This window comes from Populus alba, chromosome 14 (assembly GCF_005239225.2).
Source record: "Populus alba chromosome 14, ASM523922v2, whole genome shotgun sequence".
Taxonomy (NCBI): Eukaryota; Viridiplantae; Streptophyta; class Magnoliopsida; order Malpighiales; family Salicaceae; genus Populus; species Populus alba.
In genome coordinates this window covers 15,132,649-15,147,594 of record NC_133297.1, presented here as the reverse complement: position 1 = coordinate 15,147,594, position 14,946 = coordinate 15,132,649, and the positions used below count along the sequence as shown (strand labels likewise).

The 14,946-nt window shown below is 32.1% G+C and overlaps 2 protein-coding genes and 1 long non-coding RNA gene across 3 annotated transcripts; all 3 read right to left on the bottom strand.

Annotated features, from left to right (window-relative positions):
- Positions 1 to 456: 456 nt before the first annotated feature.
- LOC118035743 (uncharacterized) lies at positions 457 to 1,442 on the bottom strand. The gene is made up of 2 exons (XR_004685241.2): positions 1,201 to 1,442; positions 457 to 705 (listed from the first exon to the last, which is right to left on the bottom strand). It is a non-coding gene; the product is annotated as an uncharacterized lncRNA (long non-coding RNA).
- A 1,074-nt stretch (positions 1,443 to 2,516) lies between these two features.
- Positions 2,517 to 3,630, bottom strand: LOC118049661 (triacylglycerol lipase 2-like). Its single transcript, XM_073404208.1, has 3 exons — positions 3,307 to 3,630; positions 3,084 to 3,179; positions 2,517 to 2,998 (listed from the first exon to the last, which is right to left on the bottom strand). The coding sequence occupies exons 2-3, from the start codon at positions 3,100 to 3,102 to the stop codon at positions 2,655 to 2,657; spliced, it is 363 nt and encodes a 120-aa protein (XP_073260309.1). The 5' UTR covers positions 3,103 to 3,179; positions 3,307 to 3,630; the 3' UTR covers positions 2,517 to 2,654.
- Positions 3,631 to 6,340: 2,710 nt separating this feature from the next.
- Positions 6,341 to 10,556, bottom strand: LOC118035657 (uncharacterized). Its single transcript, XM_035041298.2, has 5 exons — positions 10,322 to 10,556; positions 9,988 to 10,060; positions 9,213 to 9,277; positions 8,528 to 8,637; positions 6,341 to 6,734 (listed from the first exon to the last, which is right to left on the bottom strand). Exons 1-5 carry the CDS (start codon positions 10,424 to 10,426, stop codon positions 6,521 to 6,523), a joined length of 567 nt encoding a protein of 188 aa, XP_034897189.1. The 5' UTR covers positions 10,427 to 10,556; the 3' UTR covers positions 6,341 to 6,520.
- Between the last annotated feature and the right edge of the window lie 4,390 nt (positions 10,557 to 14,946).

Sequence of the window (14,946 nt, the reverse complement as noted above, 5' to 3'; positions counted from 1 at the left end):
TTTGTTAGTGTTATGGAAAATGAACTGGAAAATAATTTATTAATGAATTAATTTTTTTTTCAAGTTTATCTAATATATATAAAATATTTAATATAAAATATTTAATCACTTACAATAAAATGTTTCTTTTGCCTCTTTTGTCATAACCTAATTTTTAAATAAATAATACAAAATGAATGGATAAAAATATATTTGAGAATGGGGTTTAAAACAACACAAATTCAGAGTTTATGGATGAAATTATCAGATTTGAGAGTAAATTGGTGAAGAATTATGGATGAAATTATCAAATTTGAGAGTAAATTGGTGAAGAATTAATAAATTTGAAAATTTAGTTAAAATCTGGATTAGTTTATTTAATGAAATTAGAAGAATTAATAAGTTTGCAGACTTTAATTAAACTTTGATTTAATTAATTAAATAAATTCAGGGACTTAATTGAAATTAATCCAAGTATAAAATTAAAAATTTAATTGATTAAGGGACCTAATTGATACATTTCAAAACGCCAGGGACCAAACTATAATTTGTCATTTTTCTTGCCAAATGACGTCGTTTTGGGTCCTACTGTTCACCATCTGTTGGCTGAAGACCGATTCAACAGGGGAGAAAAATCCGGCAGATTCAACAAGGAAAATCCAGCAACTCAAGGCCACTACACCACGGCTCTTGCCCTCGATCTCGTTCGTGGATTACATAAGAGTCCTGCAAAGAAAAACAGAACCCAAAAACAGAGTAAATCACAGAAAAGAAAAACAGAGAAATAAACCCAGAAAAGGGAACACCAAACAAACCAAAAACGAGAGAGAAGGCCATGAACCAGTGGGGAGAACACTGGGAAACAAAAAGGAAAACCCAGCATAAAACGGGAACCCAGAAAAAACCCAGGACAGGAGGCAGCAACAAGAAGGCAAAAAAAAACCAGGGGGTCAGCAACATAAGGGGATAGAAGGGAACAACAGAGAGCATACAAAGGAACCGAAAACAAGAGGAAGAAACAGAACCCCAATTGAAAAGCACAGACCGAAAGCTTTCTTCCAAAACACATCTCAAAGAAAAACAGGAGGACTGGAAATAGGGAACACTAAAAAACCAGAGAAGAAAATAGTTGATTTTTGCCATTATAATCACAACAAATTTAAAAAAAAAAAAAGGATGAAAACATAAGATAAATAAAGATATTTGAGAAAAAAAAATTACCTGGAAGATGAGAGATGCTTGCAATTGATCTGCGTAAATTATTTGTTAGGGGAGAAAGACAAGCTTTAAGGGATTTTTTTTTTGGGATAGGAGACACTTTTTGTTAATAAAAAAAAAAGTGTTTTCCTTAAAATGAAGAAAGAAAAACACTTTCCTGCCATATAGCTTCATTTTTTTCATTGAATGGAATTGAGTTTCCTTTGACCACTTTTCCTTATGCTTGCCAAACATGGAAAAGTGGAGAAAATGGTTTTCAGGAAAATAAATTCCTGGAAACAAACAAGGCATAAGTTCATTGTAATAAACATCCAATCATAACATAAAACTAGTGTGTGCGCGCATGTGTGTGTGTGTGTGTGTGTATTAAATCATATATAAAATTGAAATCAACTCCTATTGTGCATATTGAAGTATATTTTCAAATAATACTTAAAGTAAAAAGTATTTATTTGTTAAAGTTCTTAGAATTTGATCAAACTGGATTTTTTTGTTATTTTGAAGCATGAATTATTTGTTCTTAAAATTTTATTGATATTTACTTGATGTAAAATAACTTATCTCATTAAGCTTCTAAGGATTCTAATTGTTAAAATAATTAAAATTAAACAAAAAAAATAAGGATATAATTCTCAATGATTTGTTTATTATGAGTACTTAGTTTTTACTTAAATACAAAATATATATATATATATATATATATATATATTAAACTAAAAATATTATTCTACCCTTAATAAATAAGATTATATAAATATTATTTAACACTAATAACTCCTTTTTATTTAGGTGAATCCAACAAATTCCAATGAATAATACTCAAAATCACTCTACAATAATTGAATTTATGCTCTAGAGTAGAAAGAATGAGAAGAAGTCCAAGAACAATACAAAGAGAAAAGTGTTCAAGAAATTTTTTGAATTACCTTGTCACCCCTCCAAAACATCTATTTATAGGATTTGAGAATCAAAATGTTAATTACTTATAATCCATGAGTGTTTATTAATTACAATAAATATTCAGAATTCATGAATTAATTACTTATAATTTATGAACGTCCATAATTCATGAAAGAACTCATAAATGTTTATAGTTCATGAATTATTTATAATAACATTTATTCTTATCAAATAATTAATGTATTACTTCATGTATTAGGACATATTTAAAAAATTAAAAAAAATTACTAAGCAAATTAATAAAGATTTAATAGCAAATATTTTCTTTAACCAAACTCAAGCATAAACGTATGAACCCACAAGCTCATTGTCTAATCCATTGTGTTATTTTAAGTTTGAATTTTTTGTTATCCAAAAAACAAAAGAAAAAATAAAGAAACCAAACTGAACAAATTTAAATTCTGATGACACAGAGAAAAAGGCAACAATATAATGAAATGACAAATCCACCCCCGCCCCACTTTTCTTGTTTTTTCTCTCTATGAGCAGAGAAATTCTTACTGAAGTCTAAAGAAGGCTATGAGAGGATCATACACATCCTGCTTAGCATTTGCAGACATAACATAATCTGCATGGGCATGGTCAACTCTGTACTGCTTTACAAGCTTATCCCCTTCATGATCTTTCAGACTATCGAGCAAGAGTTGCACGTCATTAATATCAGAAAGAGCATCTGCTCCTCCATAGCTGAGGAAGAGAGGGAGGTCATTTGGAATGCTTGTCATATTGTTCACTGGAGGACTTGTCTGCCCGTAGTGTTCTCTGTTCTTCTCGTCGTCGTCGTCGTCGTCGTCGTCGTCGTCGTCGTAATCGTACATTGCTATGGTTCCTGCTCTGATCACTGCCCGCAACTTAAAAATTAATTCCAAACTTGTTTTCAACAAAAACAGAAGAACAAAGTGACCAGCTAGCTCGAAAGCACTTACTCTGAGAGATATGGATCATGTTCTTTGTTGCTGTTGATTGAGGCTCGTGGCTGAGAAACACGTCCACTATGGAAGAATTCAGGCAGCAATTCTGGCCTGAACAAATGGTAATAGCATACGGTAACAAGTCGGGAATAGAAATTCAACTGTTTAAAGTCCTAGAGATAGATAATTAGCAAAAAAGAAAAGAAAAAAAAAGTAATACCTGTGAAAGAAGTAATACCTGGCCGCAACTGTAATTGGTTCCCCGAGTGTTGGCAATCCCTACATCAAAGCCATTATCAGCCAAGAGAAATGCCAAAGATTGATCTGGAGGTAACAGCAGCCAGGTAATTCCATCCTGCCGTAACACCATTGTTTCTTACAAGCGCGTGCGCGCACACATATATATAATGAATACCAAGCTGGGATTCTCTGCAAGCTGAGAATACAGCCATCTTCTGTTGTCACCTGAAACCCAAAGGAATTTTACACACTATAAATCATCACTTCAAGTCTTCAACTGATTGCCACATTTACAAAATGAAGAGTGTAAAATACAAACAGATTACCGGGTGTTCTTCGCAGATATAATCTTGTGGCTCAATCATTGAAGCACAAACGCCATCACCGACTGATGGGGCCAATGCAGCAGCCATGCCATCTTGACTTTTGTCTGAAAACAACTTTGTTCTCCTGCTGCCAACTGCCAACCCACAGAAAAGTGTCAGCGTACGTAAGTACAAAGGCTAAACTGTTGGCCATGTTCCTATGATATGTTTTCTTTCATATGACTGCATCCTGTTACCAGTATCCTTACAGGGTGTATATCTGGTATCCATTTATCAATTCAAATTTGCCAGAAATCATAACAGTTCAGTTAAAGTCAGGTGCCATTAGCAGCCCACCAGAACTGCTGGCTAGCGTGTTTGGCAGTGTGGTAGCGGTTGCTTTTCAAATAGCTTTTCGTGCCGAAATACATGCAAATGATGTTTTTTCATTTTTTAAAAATCATTTTTGATATCAGCACATCAAAACGATCCAAAAAGTACAACCGTAACTCAATTTTAGCAAAAAAAAAAAAAAAATTAAATTTTGTCAAAACGCCGGTTTGGCAGCAATGCCAAACGGGCTAGAGTCCCACCCCTCTGGAATTCTCTATGGCCAAGAATAAATCCATCTTTTGTTGTTGCCTACAACCAATCGAAATTCCGTCAGTTAAAAAAAAAAAAAAAAAAAACCTAGGATAAACATCTGAACGTCTAGACTGAATAGTAACAGAAGACAGCAGTGCTGCATGTTCTTCACAAGCATAACCATATGTCTCCACCAGTGTTTTTGCAAATACCAATTCAGACACACTGCCCTGACCTGTCAATGAAAATAATTGTATTTGCATTCCATATACCGACTGGCAGAAAAGAAGTAGAACTATTGAGGTAATAGCATTTGTTATTTTTTCACTCGTTTCCGTTCCTGCTCTAAGTACCTTACATTCCAATCAAATTATAGAAAATCCTCCAAAACATTATTATATTCAACAGGTTGCATAAGGAAATCTGATAGGGTGGTCTGATATCCTGTCACAAATTCAGACAACAGCACAAGCATCATATTACATCACATCCGAAAGTTTCACATTGCAACAAGAACTTCCAAATGCCTTTTCATTGACCCTGCCATGGTGAAAAATAGGCAAAAATCAGTTTTCTAGGATGGTGATAATATGTAACAGCTGTTTCTGACATCATTAGAAACAAGGTGTGGTTATGGCAGTTGCATGGAAACCTGAGGCCAGCTATTTACCTCCATAAATAGAAAGCAAAGTTATTCGAATAATTCCAGGTCTAACATTCACTCCAGAGGGAAAAATCAACCATGTCATAGTCTGAACATTGTTGTCTTCCAGATCAACTGATCACATTTCGAATGCAGCCAATGACGGATATCAATGTTCTTGATGATTCAGAACAATTCAGAACACTCGTAGAACTAGAGCCACTTTATTCTTATTTTTTATTTTTTTGAGTAAAAGACACATGATTATACGAACCAAATCAGATCTGAATTTGACCTTAAAATATTTCCTAACTAATTTGCGAGATCAAGCACATCTCTCAAGTTGCACATCGGATCGAGATTTATAAGAAGATACTAAACACATAGAAATATATTGTGATAAATTTTCAAGTTATATAGAGTTTAAGAACATAATATTTTAGATAGTCAAAGTTACTAAACCAATTTTGTCAAATCTATCAAACTAGATCTTCATGTGCTATTGTAACATATTTAAAATTACAAATGGAATTTTGCTGCGATTTAAATTTGGCTGAAAACTAGACATCTCAAGTTTTCCAACTATATATAGAAGGCCTAGTAATTCATCCAGACAAGAGAAAATAACGCGTTTGAAGTTATGACTAAAATCTGTCAAAAATATGCGAAAATTGAATATTCAAGCTACATGAAAGAATTATAGCATGCAAATTTTGTTTTTATTACCCTATTTTATTTATTTATTTAATGTTGAATAATTATTTTTTATTTAGATTTGTTCTGATCCATTAAACATTATTCAAGAGTTTATTTTATTATTAAACTTATATTACTTGATTATTATTTTAGGCTCGTTAGCTTGCAATCAAAAAAAGTTCATTATGGTTAATTAAAAGAGACTGTATTATGTTTTTTTTGAACTGGAAATTTTAGTAGCAAATTAAAGAATAAACATGAGTTTTTTTTTTTTTTTTGACAAAGCAACCTTTCTTTGCGAATACAAAGATCTTACACTAACTTATCAAAAATTAACTAACTTATCAAAAATTAACTAATTTCATGATATCATTCACTTAGAATTTTTAAATACAAGATTATTTTTAGGTCCAAATCTTTTTTCAATACCTCTAATTCTAAGGTACAAGATTATCTCTAAGTCAAGACTATCAAACTTGATTTTCAACTTTTAAAATTATTATCTACTTTTTAATTGATTAACCACATGATTAAGAGATTCAAATCACATGCAAAGAATGAACCAATGTCAGTACTCAGTAGATGGTAAATAGAAGCAGAAATCAAATAAGGAAAGAGATGCAAGATAACTCGGCATTCAACAAGTGCCGTGATGATCGAAAAGCATATCATAGAAGAAGGCTTACCATAGATACTAATCAGAAAAATTAGAATATTTTGTTAGCATAATATCTCTTATGCTTGTACTGTCTGAATCAACAGTATTAAGGGGGTAAGGGTACCTGAGAAGATAATAGCAAACAGAAGCAAAATGACAAACAATTTGTTCATTACTTGCCCGAAATACTAGAACAAAGAACAATTTTAAATGTTAAATGAGTATCTAACTCTATCAATTCTTTTATATCGGGATATATATGCTAAAGAAGTATAGTAAATGCCATCACAGTAACAAGACTGATGAAGTTCCCCGGGATTATGTATTACAGGGCCATCTTTTCAGATGTTTTAACAGCATTTTCAGGTGCTATGGACCTTGGTGATCTTTTTTTGAGAAATTGGAATTGCCATCCTCTAGGTTTTATTCGTCCTAGCAGTTGCCATCTTCTAGGTTTTATCTGCCCTGACAATTTCATCTGCTCCTTCCTGAACTTCTTATTTGCATGCCATCTTCCACCTCGCCAACCAAAACCGTACCTGCAATTCAGCAAAGAGGGTAAAGATACGATTAAGAAATTCAAATTAAGTTCTTCAGTTGAAGACTAAATGTGAAATGCTCAGAATATCACATGACAGGCATGGCTTAAGAAAGTAGCTATTCCGATATCCAACTGTTATTATTCTCAACAGCATGTAAAACCATCATCGATTCTACATACAATGATAAAACACAGGCCATGAAGGATATCCAACTGTTATTATTCTCAACAGCACATAAAACCATTGTCAAGTCTACATGCAATGATAAAACACAGGCCATGAAGGAAGAATCTTCATTGCGAGCAATAAATCCATATGTTATGTCCAATCCTTATCAATTATGTCAATACATCCATTCTCGTTTTACCTAACACCCAGATTCTTAAGACTTTGCTCATTACTACTAATCCTTTCTACTACAATAACATTCCACAACTGTTTCCATTTGTCTCATTGCAAATAGAAACAGTGCTCCATAACTTTCCCTTCTTATTTCTCCCAGCCCTTGTTTAGTGCTGCTCCTAACTGAGGAACCTTTGCCCACTTTAATAGCTTTGGCTAGCCATCTCACTATCCTTATTATTTGCCACATTCATTATGAACGAATTTTGTCAACACTGTAAACTTTATAACTTATAGCTTGTTTTTTCTTACTCCATCTAATTTGACCAGAACATCCTGTGTTCCTGGTATCCTTGATTTTTTAGAATCTAGCATTCTCGTAATTGTACAGAGGAAGAATTGATCAAATATTCACTTCAAATATGTAACGCTCAATGATATTAGAGAGCTTCAACAAGCCACCCAGCCCTGGCATTAGTAATCTCTGACAGGGCCAATAAAAAAGCCAATATACATTTATTTTATAATTAATACTGCTAGTTAAAATTTTAAAACAATAAAAAAAAAATGAGGATGAGACGCTGATAGCTTAAAAAAAGAACAAATAAGGAAGTTTTATTAAACAAAAACTGAAATCAATAAACTTCAATATAGTTTAAAATGGTAAATATGCAAACATCAATAATGTTAACATGTCACATGCAAAATGGAAAGTGTTTTTCCAATCTTAAGCATGGGAAACACTTCCCTCCATCAAAGCCTTATGTTTTTCATTGACTGGAAAACACTATTTTGATGTAGTTTCTACCAAGTCACCACACACTAGAAAGTATGGAAAGTGTTACCAGAAAAAACAAGGTGCAAGTTTGTTTTTGTCAGAACCCAACTATAACAGCCACAACTTATCCAAGTCCAAGATAATATTATGATGTTCCCGGTGTTAATTTCTCCAGGAGGAGGGAAAGCTATAGCATTTAGTGGATTTAGCCAGATGTAGATAATGACAGTGCAGTACATATGATTATTGCTTAAAGTACTGGATTTCATTTTTGCATGTTTTTGCCCCGAAAGTACAATGCTATTCCAATCAAGTATGAAGAAGATTCAAACCAATTAGCAAGCTCCCAGTCTCATTTGGAATGCATGAAAGCACCTGACCTTACAGAATTCAAATTGCTTCAGTTAATGACTTGGGTGTACATGAGATATTTTCTCATATGTAATTTCCTTAGTAACCCTCGACCAACTTTCCATCATCCTTCCCCAGCTGAGGAGCATGTATTATCATTGTGTGCATCTTTTCAAAATATGAAGCTTGGCTAAGCAAGTGACCAAATGACAAGGTGATTAAATCAATTTGGAGCAGGGAATGTTGTGTATAACTCTAAACTTGTGAGAAAACAGAAACAAGAACACAATAAACAAAGGAAAAGCAGTTAGGAACAAACCCAATGACAAATGCTGTCCCTGCCGTAGCAATGCAGGCAGCAACACTGGAATGTCCTGGATCAACAAGCTTTTTAAATTCTGCATGTTCAAGATGATAGTTTTTCTTCATCTGCCATGTAAGAAAAAAAGGAAAAAGAAATTATACTATTAGAAAACAATTCAACACCAAAGGCATCGGAAAGGACCATGTGAAGGGAGGTTGAAAACATGCAGGGTAGAAAAAGGATTATGTAAATGAAACCATATAACTGTCTGTCCTAGCTTTAAAAAACTAAAACTTTGGGAGCAAACAAAGAGGCTGGCACAGAAGGTTTCCTGCATATCACAAGTGATCATGTACATTTACTTGGAATCAGACATGATACAAGATGAGAGAAGATGAATCAAGATGGTACTCTCATCTTATAAGCCAGTTCTAATCTTATAGAAGATAAGAAATTCACAAAATTCAAGAAGGTGTCACTGAATAGTAGGAATTAAGACATCATTGAGCAGATCTATGTTGGATTTCAAATGCCTCTCAATAGCAGGAATTAAGACTCATTGAGTTGATCTAAGTTGGGTTTACCAGTCATGATTACAAGATATTCTTCTGTGGAATCAGTATACATTTTGTTAGGAAAGAAGAAAAAACATAAGCATCGGCAACTATTTATTATCTAACATTATGTAACAGAGACTCACAGCATTTTCAATTCCTTCAAGCCTTTGATCAACTTTTGAATCACGGAGATGGCGTAAAGAATACCCTGCACATTATGAGTACTAATAAGATACTCTGGAGTAATGAAGAAAAAAATATTCAGCACCCATAAATTGGAAACAAACACTTATCTTGACACAAAAATAAAAATGCACTGAGCAAAATGTGTTGATCATGATTGATATATACGAGCAAACATTTCTTTCTTTTGTTATGGAAATAGCCATAACTATATAGATTAATTGCATAACCCTGCAACATAATTTATTCAATTTTCTATACGATGCCCATCACTAACTATTCAAAAAAAAAAACTTATTGGAATATTTAGCCACATTGATCAATGGATGGAGGATGGACCATGAAAATCAGTTCATAAACTTAAACGAAGTTGTGCAACTCTTGGAAGAGGAGGATGTTCCCAAATGAATTTGGTACATAAATAAGGTTTTCTTTTATTGAGGCTGTCATTTGCTAATGAAATTTTGCCCATTGTAATAGCAAAATCCATTAGAATTCATTCTTTAGATTTTCTCAAACTAAACACACTAAATTGAAGTTACGATTTTTAGCCGTATGGGACTCATTCTGGTTTTCACACTGATGCATCAAACTCCCATTTAAAACACTGGTAACTTGATAGAAAATTGAAAACCCTAAAAAATCGCTTCAGACGAAACATAAAGCCCGCAAAGCACTAAAGAAAGGGAAAAACAAAGATATTAAACATAAATTATTTAAGAACAAAAAACTCACCAGCCAAGCTGTAGCAAACTGATGCTACAGAAGTTCCAATAGTAAATACCACCTTATGCCTCTCAAATATATCCTAACACATAGAAGAAACACATATAAGATACAAGCAGGCTAAAAATTGTACAAGACCGTTCTAAATCCAAACAAAAAGAAGGTACTTTAAAACTAACTCAAGGAACCCATCAAAACCAAGCAACGAACAAGAGAACAAAAAGAAAAAAAAAAAAAACCCATTACAGATACGAGATGCCCATTCAATTGAATTTAGTTTAGTTTCAAGTATACAAAGAACATAGTAATGACTGGAAAAAAAAAAAAAGATAAATAAAAGTACCATGGTAGAGAAATAGGTATCCTGAATAGCAGTCCATGAATTAAGAGCTTTCCTCTTCAATTGGGAACCGAAAAGTGAGCTCCCTCTACTTCTCAATTGCTGCATCCTGCATGACTCGCTTCACGTCGGAAGCCAAAGTGGAAGTTCCTGCCTGCTTTTTTTTCTTGCCTTCTTCCTTTTCTTGTATTTTCGAGGTGTCCACGAACTTGTCAAATAAGTTAAGTTGGGGGTGAATGAAGAGTCAGCTATTGTTTGTATTTTTTTACTTACACAGTTACTGAGTTACACCCCATTGATTGCGCTAAAGTAATTTATTCTTTTATATAGTGGTTTTTTTAAAAAGTAAATTTTAAATTATTGTTTTGATATTTAGTAATGTCATTAAAAGTAAATTGAAAAATATTTTTTAATATTTGGTTATATTATAAAAAAAATTTTATTAATGTTTTATTTTTAAAAAAAATTATTAAAATAATAAGGAGCAAATTTTACAAATTAAAAGGTTGAATGAAAATGGAATTAAAAAAAAATCTAATTTTATAAATTATCTCAAATAAAATAAATAATAATTAAAATAATAGAGATCAAATCTAACTAATAAAAAAAGTGAAAGATGATGAAATTAAAATAATAATAATAATTTCAATTTCATAAATTATTTTAAATAAAATAAGTAAACAATAAAATAAATGAGAACCAAATTTGATAGATAAAAAAATTCAATTAAAAAAATGATAAGATAAAAGTAAATAGCAATCATAAAAATAAGGATCAAAGGTAATATAAAAATCAAATTAAATCAAATTTTAAGGAATGAATTTGAAAAAAAAAAAAAAACTAAGATTTAAATAGAATATATAGCAATCAAAAGTTTGAGAACCAAATTTGACATAATCAATAAATAATATGATATTTTTTAAATTTTTTTTAACTTCTGAAAGTGTTTTCTGTCCAAAATAAAAGAAAAACACTTTCCTATAAATCAAGCCAAATTTTTTCTTAACAGGAAAGTGTTTTTCGTTGACCGACTTTTCTAATAATAAACAAATATAGAAAAGTTTGAAATCTGGTTTCCCGGAAACCACTTTTTAGAAAAAAAATGCACCCTTAATAAAATTCATTAATTAAAGAATTATATATTTAATTTCTATGTTTTAAAATTATTATTAATTAAAGAAAAAAACTAAGAGGTTGGTATTAACATTATTTAATTAGAGAGTAATTACTATGGACTAGACTAGTGCCTTATTCGTTTCTTCTTTTGGGTGCCCACTAGGGGTGTTCAAAAAAATCGAATAACCGAAAAAACCGAGAAAACCGATGAAAAAATAACCAAGAAAACTAAACCGAGATGAAAAACCGATTAAACCGATTACTAAAACAAAAAATCTTTCCAGTTCGGTTCGGTTCCGGTTTCACCACCAAAACCGGTGAACCGAACCGGCTACCCATAAAAATAAAGCAGAAAGGCAGAACGCCCTAGTATAAATACTAACTAAATGATATTACAATTCACTTTTGCAGCTGCCGCCCACACCAAACCAGCCTTTTTTCTTTTCCCTTCAATTTTCATCTTCCCTGCCTCTTGCTGTTGCATGTGTCTCTTGAGTGACTTCACCAAAGACTTCACCAAAAGCAAAAGCAAACTCTCGATCAGTGAGCCATGGAGTTGATGCTTGCCTTCTGAAGCAAATGCCCTAGCCCCATCCAAAAGGCTCTTTCTTCGGGCTTCTTTAGCTAGTTCTACCATAATAGGATTGGTCCACCGGATTGCCCATGCCAGCTCTTCCGTGTGCTTGTGCCAGCGGAGCTTTCCCATGATCGGCAGCACAGGAGAATACATGCCAAGGTGCTTAATTAATGCGCAAAACAACTCCTTCTAGCTTCTTCCCCCTCGCCAACGAGTCTATGGAAACGGGGAGGGTATTTCCATGCCATCGATGCCAATAAAGTCATGCTAAATCTTCCCAAACCGTGAATCAATTTTAAATCAAAAACCAAAAAAACCCATGAGATTAGGTTTTCCGGTTTTTTCCTTAAAAAACCGAATTTAACCGAACTGGACCGGTTCGGTTTGAACCGGTTTTCGGTCCGATTCGGTTTATTTTTTGCAACAATACTGTAATTCGGTTCGATTGGTTTTTTGAGTCTAAACCGAACCGAACCGAACCGTGAACACCCCTAGTGCCCACTAGTTGCATTGTCTCCGTGTTGTTGCGGGCATTGTCTCCGTGTTGTTGCGGGTATATAAAGTAAATGTGTTAGATAATATTATAATTACAATTCAAAATTGAATAAATAAAAGCATTTAAAGGTGTGATGAAATCATTGTTATATGAAGCTAAAACAACTATGTAAGTCAAGAAAAGTCAAGTAAATATAAGCCGAATCTAGTTTGTTGAAGAGCTTTATATTGTACAAAAATTGCAAGAGCAAAAAACTATGTAATTGGAGGGACCGGTTGATTAATTGATCATTTTTAAAAAAGTAGAGCATATGTATTGTTCTATAGCAAAAAAAAACATCATAAAAGCTATGTATTATATTAATGAATAAAACAACGATGCCATCTCAATGTTAAAAAGCAATAATACATTGCAAGAAAGCCAAACAATATGTTGTTACACCAACCAAAGGGCATTCAAAAGTCACTGGGAAGTAGGTTATAAAGTTGTTGCATATATAAAAAATATGTGCAGTCCTATTGATGGAGAAACCTTACAAATGAAAACAAAATCAACGAATTGGGTTATAAGTCAACCTATTGGGTTGAGTTAAGTTTTAAAATAGTAGCTTTCCAGATATAGTGTTTTCAATTTAGTCACTAACTAGGGTCATGAGTTTGAAAAATTAACACGACAAACATCATTTTATTTCTTGATTACATCTTTCGAAGTTATTCATTTTAAAAAATAAATTTTGTTATTATCTTCGGTTTTCTTTTCAATCAAGTTATCCATATCTTATGATCAAGGTAGGAGGTTTGTCTTGATGGTCTAAGGTTTTTTTAGGTTGTTTTTTTTATCCTTTTTTAGTTTGTCCTTCAAATTTGATTCTTTTTAGAATTAGACTTCGTCTTTTTTCATATTTTGTTGTTTATTGGATTATCTCGTTCGCATGATCCTACTCGTAATTTTTGGCGAACTCACCTCATTTTGTTGGTGCTTTGTTTTTTAAGATTTTTTTTTCAATTTCATCCATCTACATTTTAGTTCTTGTAGATTGACATTCATTAGCTTTTTCAATTCTCTTTCTATGATGTCAAGTTGTGGATTTTTTTTTTCATTCTTTTAAACTTCCAGTGCTTAAGCATTATCTTTTTACGTAGCAAAAAATCAGTTCAGGGCATAGCAAAATGCGCGGTAACTATCTAGTGACTGCTATAAGAAATCATTTAGTACAAAGCTACCAATCTCTACAATGTAAAGTTGTAAATGATTATACTAAATTGATTTCAACACTTGGAAACTTGGTTTGCCCACATCAGAATAAAGCAACGCAATTTGAAACAATTCTGCACACCACTAAGCATTTTGGGTCATATATAGTTTTTGAATGAGAAAGTCATTGCTTGAGAAAAAAAGATCAACTTAGGCCATGTTTGTTTCCCGGAAAGTAGTTTCTGGGAAACCATTTTCCAAACTTTCCTGTGTTTGTTTGTTATTGGAAAAGTTGGTCAACAGAAAACATTTTCCGGTCAACGGAAAATACTTTCCAGTCAATTTCAGTCAAAAAAAAATTTGACTTGGTTTTCAGGAAAGTGTTTTCCCTTTAGCTATGTTTGTTTTCCGGAAAGTGGTTTTCGGGAAATCACTTTCCAAACTTTCTTGTGTTTGTTTGCCAGTAGGAAAGTTGGTCAATGGAAAACACTTCCAGTAAAAGGAAAATTTGGTTTGGTTTTCAGGAAAGTGTTTTCCTGAAAAATTTGGGGGGCAAACACTTTCCGGAAGTTGTGAAAAATTTAGAAATGTCATTATTTGCTGATTATATCAAATTTGATCCTCAAACTTTTGATTGCTACATATATTTTGTTTTGAATATTTATTTTTCAATTTCATCTCTTAAAATTTTATTTTATATTAACTTTAGTCCTTATTTTTATAATTGCTATTTGCTTTTTCCTTATCATATTTTTATTGAAATTTTTTATCTATCAAATTTGGTCCTCATTCTTTTGATTGTTACTTATTTTATTTGAAATAATTTATGAAATGTTGATTATTATTATTATTTTAATTTTCTTCATCTTTTATTTTTTAAAAAAAAAATTAGATTTAATCTCTATTATTTTGATTATTATTTATTTTATTTGAGATAATTTATGAAATTATATTTTTTTTTTCAATTTCATTCTCATTTAACTTTTTAATTTGTAAGATTTGTTCCTCATTATTTTAATAAACTTGAAAAGAATAAAATATTAATAAGTTATTTTCTAGCTTATTTTCCATGACATAACCAAATACTGGAAAGTGTTTTCCAACTCATTTTTCATTACACTACCAAACATCGAAAAATACTTTCTCGGAATTCCCTTTCCCCTGAATTTACTTTCCAAAAGGAAACTTACTTTCCAGTAAACAAATGGAGCCTTAGTAAGATCACCTTTTGTTTCTTTCTAAGGC